This window comes from Littorina saxatilis, linkage group LG10 (assembly GCF_037325665.1).
Source record: "Littorina saxatilis isolate snail1 linkage group LG10, US_GU_Lsax_2.0, whole genome shotgun sequence".
Classification (NCBI taxonomy): Eukaryota; Metazoa; Mollusca; class Gastropoda; order Littorinimorpha; family Littorinidae; genus Littorina; species Littorina saxatilis.
Window position 1 is genome coordinate 29,161,924 of NC_090254.1, and position 9,592 is coordinate 29,171,515.

Sequence of the window (9,592 nt, forward strand, 5' to 3'; positions counted from 1 at the left end):
AAACAGAGAGGAACATATAGCCTCCCAACAAACCACTTATGATCAATCACAACTTTACCGATTCATGTCAATGTCAAAATTAGCCTTGATTGTTTTTGCCTGCAAAACATCAGTCATGATTTTCACAAACAAGTCAACAGTGTTCTACACAATTCCAACAAGTGAGAGCTGTACACAACATAGCCACCAAGTTTTTATGGACAGTTAGGTTGTCTTCAACTTTAGCGTTGTCAATTGAAAGCTGAAAAGCCAGTGCCATAACTGAATTATATCTGATAGAACATCTTTCTTTCTTTCTTTATTTGGTGTTTAACGTCGTTTTCAACCACGAAGGTTATATCGCGACGGGGAAAGGGGGAGGGGGGATGGGATAGAGCCACTTGTTCACAAAAGCACTAATAAAAAAATTGCTCCAGGGGCTTGCAACGTAGTACAATATATTACCTTACTGGGAGAATGCAAGTTTCCAGTACAAAGGACTTAACATTTCTTACATACTGCTTGACTAAAATCTTTACAAATGTGACGAATGGAATTCGTGTATCGACTCCCTCTCTCATATTAATCGAGACTTCACTAGTTGCGTACACAAAACGAGGTTAAATGACCGAGACTACGTCATGACGACACTGGATACATATGACGTCAACGCTCGCGCCATTAGTCCAAAACTAGTGCAGCGTACAAGACAAGAATTTGTTTATCTTCATGGAAAGAAATTTAAAGAAGAGAGCAAAAGGAAACAGCGTGCACTGGTATATTAATTCGTGAATATGAACTGTACATATATTCAGTTGAGGTTGCTAGGATGCAATGCTCTGACCGTTTCATTGACTCCAAGATGGCAGCAATCAACGAAGCCACGTAGATTGCACTAGCATATGTTTCACCTTCCGTGGACGGATTTCCACATTTTTGCGATCTCCAAAGGTCCACTAACCGAAGGTAAAACACGCTAATACATTTTAACATTATTGATTCACAGGAAAACACAGGTATTGTTCATTTTCCATGTGTTTGTGTCAGTCTGTGAACTCTTGTTTCTGTGTTTGTTTTAGAGAAACAAATTGAATGATATCGATGGAAATCATACTTGATAATAACAGATATTGCACGTGTGTGTTGCAGAAGGTGCAAGTGTACAGGGGTGTACAATGCTTGTGTAAATGATGTCGTGTGAACACTGTGGGAAGGGCAACGTCAGCGGTAACCACGGAAGGAACCACCAACGTCCCCAAGTGTCACCCAGATCGAGTTTATCATGATGAGTAGACTACTTTATATTTTGTGAACATTAACACACCATCACGTCTTCATTTGTGTAAACCGAAATACATTTTCAACGAGAAGAAGAAGTACGATCCGCGCTTCGATATCAAACGTCTACGCAACAAGAAGAAGAAAGACAATGTTGTTACGTGTGTGTGAAATCACACCAGCGAAATCATAATCTATAAAACTTTCATTTGAAGATTCTAAGAGAAAGGGATTGATGTCTGCAAGAATGATCACGTGCATGTTTTTGAAAGTACAGAATTATTAAATTTCTTATTACTTCTTTGCACTTGTCTCTGTTAAACACTGATCAGCCCTAGAACGAGAAGCAGACGTCACAATGGGGGCTCGAGTCACGGGATATTGAATCAACGTTTTACTTTCAATCCAGCCGTTCCAAATTTTTCTCGTTTCAAAATTGCTGTAGGTTTCCTGCATGTCGATTTGTATTGTATATATGTTCGTACTTCATCGCCATCGTCTCATCATATAATTTTATTTATTTACCTTTAGTTATATTACTTATCACAGATCTATAACTCAACGTGTGCCCTATCACACGGTAAAATAAAAACTGGAAGTGTTGTCAGCTGAAACGACACGTTAAAAAATCAATATTTAGCGAGACCACTTTTGATTTGTTAGCTCCCAATTTTATTTGTGGTGTTCCAATTCATCAGTGTGATAGTATTCTTGCACGTACTATCGGAACCATCATTCCCCTTAGTTTGTTCTAAATTACGCGGGAGGTTGGTGGGAGTCAGGTACCTAAGAGGTAAGGATTTAATACCTGTATTTCCCTGTGAAGCCCTATATAATCGACTTGTGGATATCAGTCGTATTTACTTGATGTAGAAGTGGCTGTAAATTAATCTACACAGTAAATGATGCGAATTGACAGTTGAGTTGATACATCGTGTATATTCAACGTTCGATCGAGTGAAAGATCGATCTTTTCGCCAGAAAGAGTCAAATAAAGTTTACAGTGTAAGTTCTCGTTGGTAGATAAAAGTAAACTGACTCACGATAGAACGTGGAAACATAACTCTTTGGGTGGTTGTGTGGAAACGTAACGTAACATACGTTGAAGAATTATTTCAAAGTACAGTAGAAGTAGAGCTAAACTAGGACTTGCATTTTGTGCACGAAGGCGCCGCCCGACTGTTTCTTTTTGTAATTTGATCCGAAATTTAGTAGCTCGACGGTGTTTGAGCAACATACATTTTGTACGTTTTGGAATAATACGCGAGGTGACTTATGAGTGACGACAGTTCCCCAGCTCATAATTTTAGAAAGTCCACCATCGCAGCCCAGTTGGCACGGAAACAGCCGGCCGACAAATCTCTCCCCATAGTGACCACAGATAAGAAGGGAAGAAAAACCCTTACTGTCGGTAACGATCGGGAAGAGGTGATAGACTCGTTACCAATTCCTGCTGACGAAGAAGAGAGTGTTCATCTCTCTCTTCAAGTTGACAGCAACCGTAACGACGAAGAGGTTGATCCACAGGCGTGCACGGACGTGTCACCTGTAAATATGTCTCAGTCCACAAGTGTAGATCCGCTAGAGTTGACTAGACAGCTATTGGCCGAAGGACAGTTGTTGGGGTTAGAAGGAGCCGAGTTGCGTGCATTTGTTCTTAATCAGAAGCAACAAACTCTTGATCGCGAAGAACGTGATGCTGAACGGCTAGAACGTGACGCTGAACGACAATTCCAACTGGAACAGTTGAAAATCCAGAACGCCAACCAAGAGGGCAACAGGAACAACAACTCGCCAGGACGTATTCGCGAAGATGATGGTTTCAAACCCAAGATTCCTTTTCTAGACGACCGTGATGACATCGAGAGCTGGTTCCATCAGTTCGAGCATTATGCTCGAGACTGTAACCTGAGTGATGCAGCAAAAGCTTCACGTGTAGTGTACTTTCTGAAGGGTAAGGCGAGAGTCATCTTCTCAAAGCTGAACGAGGAAGACGCTAATGACTACGACACTCTCAAACACGCTTTGTATGAGGGCTTCCAACTCACTAGCGAAGATTATAGAAAGAAGTTTCGCCAAACCAAGAAAAGCGCCACTGACACGTATAAAGAGCACATCACGAAGCTAGAACGGTATCTAGACAAATGGGTGGAATTAGCAGAATGCGACCAAGATGTAAAAGATCTCAAAGATTTGTTGGTCCGTGAGCAGGTGTTGGACACCCTTCCTCCTGACCTCGCCGTTCACATTAGGGATAGAGACCCTAAGAGCGCCAAAGAGATTGGGATGATAGCCAACACATATCAACAATCTAGATCGAACGTCAAAACTTCATCAACGTACGTCAAGCCTGAAAAACGTCGTTCTCCCCAAGAAGAAACAAGAATAGCTGCTCCATCAACAAAACCCGCAAATCAAACTCTAAAGGCAAAGTTGAGTGACGCCGAGAGAGAGAAACTGCGAGCATCTGGATGTTGTTTCATTTGTAAATTGCAAGGGCATGTCTCTCGTTTCTGTCCAAACAAGAGAGACACAGCAGGTGCAGTTTCATCGAAGAAAGATACACTTGAGACACCGATCCTCTTAGAAAAACTTTGCGGAAATTGCAAGGAAAAGAAATGTGCCGAAGTGGTACCAGTGAAGCTGAATGGAACAATTGTCAACGCTTTGAGAGACACTGGATGTACTGGTATCATTGTCAGCAAGAAGTTTGTGCCAAAGGAGGCATATTCAGCGAAAATGAAGGAGACTACTCTGGCAGAGAAAGACTCCAAGAAGATGTACCACACCGCCGTGGTGCACATCGATTCACCCTACTTTGACTCCGAGACAGAAGTAACGGTGATGGACGACCCAATTTACCCTGTCCTCATAGGTAAATGGTATGGACTAGGTAAAGAGAAGAAATTGACTCCCACATATCCTGTTCGAGACCCAGCATGGTACCCTGGGACAGCAGCTGCTGTTACCACGAGAGCACAAGCGACAGAGGACGCCCAGAAACCAAGCTGCAGCCACAAACAGGGAGTCAAGGAAGAAGAAAGACTGTATTCGCCAGCTGATCTGAAGAGAGAACAGGCAAGTGACCCTTCGTTGAAGACCATCAGGCAATTTGCCAACTCTCCAGAAGGGATCAATGGGATACGGTATTCATACAAGAAAGAAATCCTGTATAGAACAACGAAAGATCGCCACGGAAACGACCGTTCACTAGTAATCGTTCCGAAGAAACTCAGAAACAAAGTTCTTTCATTTGGTCACGATCACCCCATGGCAGGACACTTAGGTCAAAGAAAAACATCTGACAGAATTAGAGCAGAATTCTGGTGGCCAGGGTGTGCAGGAGACATTCGTAGGTATTGCTTGTCCTGTGACACATGCCAAAGAACTGCACCGAAAAGTCAGACGAAGAAAGTCCCTCTGGGAAGGATGCCACCCATCAGTTCAGTTTTCAAGAGAGTTGCGGTGGATATCATCGGCCCGGTCAAACCTATGTCGGAGAGCAAGAAACAATACATCTTGGTATCTGTTGACTACGCTACCCGATACCCCGAAGCCGTAGCCCTGAAAAACATCCAAGCAGACACCGTAGCTGAAGCTCTCTGGGAGATGTGGACTAGATTGGGAATCCCAGATGAAGTGATAACGGACCAAGGCACACAGTTCACCAGCCACCTGATGAAAGAAGTGAACGACTTTCTCAGCATCAAACACCATATGACTGCACCGTTTCACCCTCAAGCGAATGGTTTGGTCGAAAGGTTCAACTCCACACTGAAGAGCATGCTGAAAAAGTTAGCGATCGATCAACCGAGGGAATGGGACACGTTTATCCCCGCCCTCCTGTTCGCATACAGAGAAGCCCCACAAGAAAGCATGGGATTTTCGCCGTTTGAGCTGCTGTATGGGAGATCTGTCAAAGGACCCATGCAAGTGCTGCGCCAAACATGGACCGAAGAAGAAATCTCAGGGGAGCAGAAGACTACAGCGGAATATGTAGTCAACCTCAGGAACAGAATAGAAGAAACGTGCAACGTGGCACGTGAGAACCTGAAGAAAGCGGCCAGCAAGCAAGCCCATTTCTTCAACAAGAAAACGAAACCAAGGACGCTAGAAGTCGGAAAACGGGTTCTACTTCTACGCCCTGTGAAGAACAACAAGCTGGAACTTACATGGTCAGGTCCCTACAAGGTTGTGGAAAAGTTGAACGAATTCGACTACAAGATCCAAGTTGGCAGAAGAACACGGATCTACCACATCAACCTCATCAAGGAGTACCAAGAACGGGAATTGAGTTCCGCCACTCCCAATCCCAGTTCATCTGCCCAAGCGAGTGTTCCTGCTTCAAACGAAGAAGAAAGTGATGAAGAAGACGGAGGAGAAGAGGTCGTGGCTGTTGTCATGGAAGAGGACAACACGATGGACGATGACATTTTCAAGTATGACACTCAGAAGATGTTACCCCTCCTAGAAACTCAAAGAACCGAAAATGTGAAGAACATCCATTTCGACGAGAAATTGGACGAGGCAAAGGTCAAGGAGGCGAAGATGATCTGTGAAGAATTTGAAGAGTTCCTAACAGATGTTCCAAAGACGACGAACCTGGAAAAATGTTCCATTGAAGTGACAGAGAAGAAACCAGTCTTTGTGAAACCCAGACCCATACCTCACGCCATGGTAGAAACTGTCGAAAAGGAAATTGAAGAAATGCTGAAGTTGCATGTCATCGAACCTGCAAACTCTCCATACAACTCTCCCATCGTCCTGATAAAGAAGAAGGACGGAAAGTACCGTTTCTGTTCTGATCTGAGAGCTCTGAACAACGTGGTAGTGTTCGACGCTGAACCCATCACCGATGTCGACCATCTGTTTCAAAGTTTGGGAAAAGCAAAATACTTTTCAAAGCTAGACTTGACGAAAGGATATTGGGCGATCCCAATAGAGGAGGAGGATAGAGACAAGACGGCATTCACAACTTCAGCGGGCCAATTTCGTTGGGCCAACATGCCATTTGGATTGAAAACAGCGACGGGGGTGTTTAACCGCATGATGAGGAAGCTACTCAATCCAATCAGAAGAAAAGACGTCCACCACTTCATGGACGACGTGCTTATAGCAACTGAAACCTGGGAAGAGCACATGTCAGCTCTGAAGGCAGTACTACAGAGGCTACAAGAAGCCAATTTGGCAGCAAAACCCTCCAAGTGCTACATAGGCTACACAGAGTTGCCGTACCTCGGACACGAAGTGGGAGGTGGAAAAAGGTGGCCAGAAAGCGACAAGATCAAGAAGATTCAGGACGCTCTCCCACCCACCACGAAGAAGGAACTACGGTCGTTCCTAGGACTCTGCAACTTCTACAGGTCCTACATCGAATCATACGCGAACATAGCTGTTCCGTTAACCGACCTGACAAAGAAGTTCAACCCAGACAAGCTTGTCTGGAACGACGAAGCGAAAAGGAGTTTTGAGACACTCAAGGAGAAAATCTCACAGAAACCTGTGCTGTGTATGCCAGACCACAGCAAACCTTTCGTGCTAAGGACGGACGCCTCCGACAAAGGAATGGGTGCTGTTCTCATGCAAGAGCACGAAGAGACTCTACGACCTGTTGCGTACCAAAGCAAGAAGTTCAACGGAGCAGAAAGTAGGTACGCCACCGTAGAAAAAGAATGCCTAGCTACAGTTTGGGGAGTGGGAAAGTTCGAACGGTATCTGTACGGGAAACACTTCACCATTGAGACAGACCATCGCCCACTCAAACATCTCCAACGACAACCGAACAACCCTCGTCTGATGAGATGGGCCCTCCAACTGCAGCCATACGAGTTCACCGTACGTGTTATCCCCGGGAAGGACAACCACGGTGCAGATTATATGAGCAGAGCGTCGTACGATGAATAATTATCTACTTGGGATAGGATAATTATCTTGATCCATGGGGTTATGTGACGAATGGAATTCGTGTATCGACTCCCTCTCTCATATTAATCGAGACTTCACTAGTTGCGTACACAAAACGAGGTTAAATGACCGAGACTACGTCATGACGACACTGGATACATATGACGTCAACGCTCGCGCCATTAGTCCAAAACTAGTGCAGCGTACAAGACAAGAATTTGTTTATCTTCATGGAAAGAAATTTAAAGAAGAGAGCAAAAGGAAACAGCGTGCACTGGTATATTAATTCGTGAATATGAACTGTACATATATTCAGTTGAGGTTGCTAGGATGCAATGCTCTGACCGTTTCATTGACTCCAAGATGGCAGCAATCAACGAAGCCACGTAGATTGCACTAGCATATGTTTCACCTTCCGTGGACGGATTTCCACATTTTTGCGATCTCCAAAGGTCCACTAACCGAAGGTAAAACACGCTAATACATTTTAACATTATTGATTCACAGGAAAACACAGGTATTGTTCATTTTCCATGTGTTTGTGTCAGTCTGTGAACTCTTGTTTCTGTGTTTGTTTTAGAGAAACAAATTGAATGATATCGATGGAAATCATACTTGATAATAACAGATATTGCACGTGTGTGTTGCAGAAGGTGCAAGTGTACAGGGGTGTACAATGCTTGTGTAAATGATGTCGTGTGAACACTGTGGGAAGGGCAACGTCAGCGGTAACCACGGAAGGAACCACCAACGTCCCCAAGTGTCACCCAGATCGAGTTTATCATGATGAGTAGACTACTTTATATTTTGTGAACATTAACACACCATCACGTCTTCATTTGTGTAAACCGAAATACATTTTCAACGAGAAGAAGAAGTACGATCCGCGCTTCGATATCAAACGTCTACGCAACAAGAAGAAGAAAGACAATGTTGTTACGTGTGTGTGAAATCACATCAGCGAAATCATAATCTATAAAACTTTCATTTGAAGATTCTAAGAGAAAGGGATTGATGTCTGCAAGAATGATCACGTGCATGTTTTTGAAAGTACAGAATTATTAAATTTCTTATTACTTCTTTGCACTTGTCTCTGTTAAACACTGATCAGCCCTAGAACGAGAAGCAGACGTCACAACAAACATTGACCATATTCTATACAAGAAACACTTAACAAGGGTAAAAAGGAGAAACAGAATCCGTTAGTCGCCTCTTATGGAGAGCATCGGGTAAATTCTTCCCCCTAACCCGCGGGGGGAATCTGATAGAACACCCTTTTATCGTTGCCAAACATCACTCCAGGCAGGTTTCATGGTATTAGGCCATTTTGATAGTCTCAGATTTGCTTAGTCTTTTAAATCCATATCTGTGAGAATCTGCTGTATTTGTTGTATTAACATGCAAACTAGTTGTTGTTTAAATACTTTTTTGAAAATAAAAGTTGAAATTTTTGATAATGTGTTTATTTATGTGCGTGTGAATGGTGGCGATCGTCAAAATACGGACGGATGAATTTACTTTTGCCACAGCATCACTAAACAAAGAACTAAATTCCAACACACACATGCACAAGTATCAATGCTGTGGTGGTTGAGAGTGCCAGAACACATTGAAATGATTGTTTTTCAACAACAATCGATATCCATAACACAAATTCTAACTTATACTAGCTCCGCAAAAAAAATGTATGGGGATTCAGATCTGTCCGTCCGCATAGCGATATCAAGAGCATCGAAACTAATTGTGATTTCACAGGACAAAAACACAAGTTTACCTAATTTTGTATACTGTAAATACAAGTTTGTGCACCCTTGAAGTGAGTTATAATGTTGCCGAGGTCAATTTGCCCTTGATCGACGCACGGTGACCCGAATTTCAAAGTTGCGATCCAGTCCGTCTAAACAATGTAGCGATCGCCACATTTTTCTTTTCATTCAAAAACTAACCGTTTGGGGAGGAAGTGACCTCACGTTGTTTTACGTTGACGCTCGCGCTCGACAGAAAAAGACCGCAACAGTTTTTCAGTTAAAAAAATCGCAAAGTAATTACATTTTCTGAGGTTTTCTAGTGTCCGTCTAGTAACAATCGCCACTCTAGCGATCGCCACTGAGTGTTGAAGTCACATTTAACTCCATTTTCGACTGTTTTAAGAAACTATTTTGACGCTCAATCGTCACGTTTCAGTGTCGAAACACGTACTGTGCATTTGCAATCAGCCGGTGTGTCCAAACTGAAATGCGAGTGATGCCTCGATTTGTGGCGATCGCTCACGTGGTTGACGGACAGAAATACCTTCTTAGGGGGTAGGGGAACAGTTACTCCTCCATACAATAATGGTGTTTACAAATGATTGCAAACTTGTCTCTTTATAAACTGTTCAGACATGTCTTCTCTTCAATAATTTTCAGTTTTGCTCGGTTTGTTAATCAGG

General features: G+C 43.2%; 1 protein-coding gene and 2 long non-coding RNA genes across 3 annotated transcripts; all 3 read left to right on the forward strand.

Annotated features, from left to right (window-relative positions):
- The first annotated feature begins 524 nt into the window (after nt 1-524).
- Nucleotides 525-1,561, forward strand: LOC138979039 (uncharacterized). Its single transcript, XR_011459903.1, has 2 exons — nt 525-945; nt 1,129-1,561. It is a non-coding gene; the product is annotated as an uncharacterized lncRNA (long non-coding RNA).
- A 971-nt stretch (nt 1,562-2,532) lies between these two features.
- On the forward strand, nt 2,533-6,728 carry LOC138977834 (uncharacterized). Its single transcript, XM_070350442.1, has 2 exons — nt 2,533-6,521; nt 6,650-6,728. Exons 1-2 carry the CDS (start codon nt 2,533-2,535, stop codon nt 6,726-6,728), a joined length of 4,068 nt encoding a protein of 1,355 aa, XP_070206543.1.
- A 12-nt stretch (nt 6,729-6,740) lies between these two features.
- On the forward strand, nt 6,741-8,244 carry LOC138979038 (uncharacterized). Its single transcript, XR_011459902.1, has 2 exons — nt 6,741-7,628; nt 7,812-8,244. It is a non-coding gene; the product is annotated as an uncharacterized lncRNA (long non-coding RNA).
- The last annotated feature ends 1,348 nt before the right edge of the window (nt 8,245-9,592 follow it).

Excerpts from the sequence above, each read along its gene's own strand:
- LOC138977834 (XM_070350442.1), top strand. The coding sequence starts at position 2,533 with ATGAGTGACGACAGTTCCCCAGCTCATAATTTTAGAAAGTCCACCATC. Across the intron at positions 6,522-6,649 it reads GAAGTGGGAGGTGGAAAAAG|CTGTTCCGTTAACCGACCTG; the intron begins GTGGCCAGAAAG and ends ACGCGAACATAG.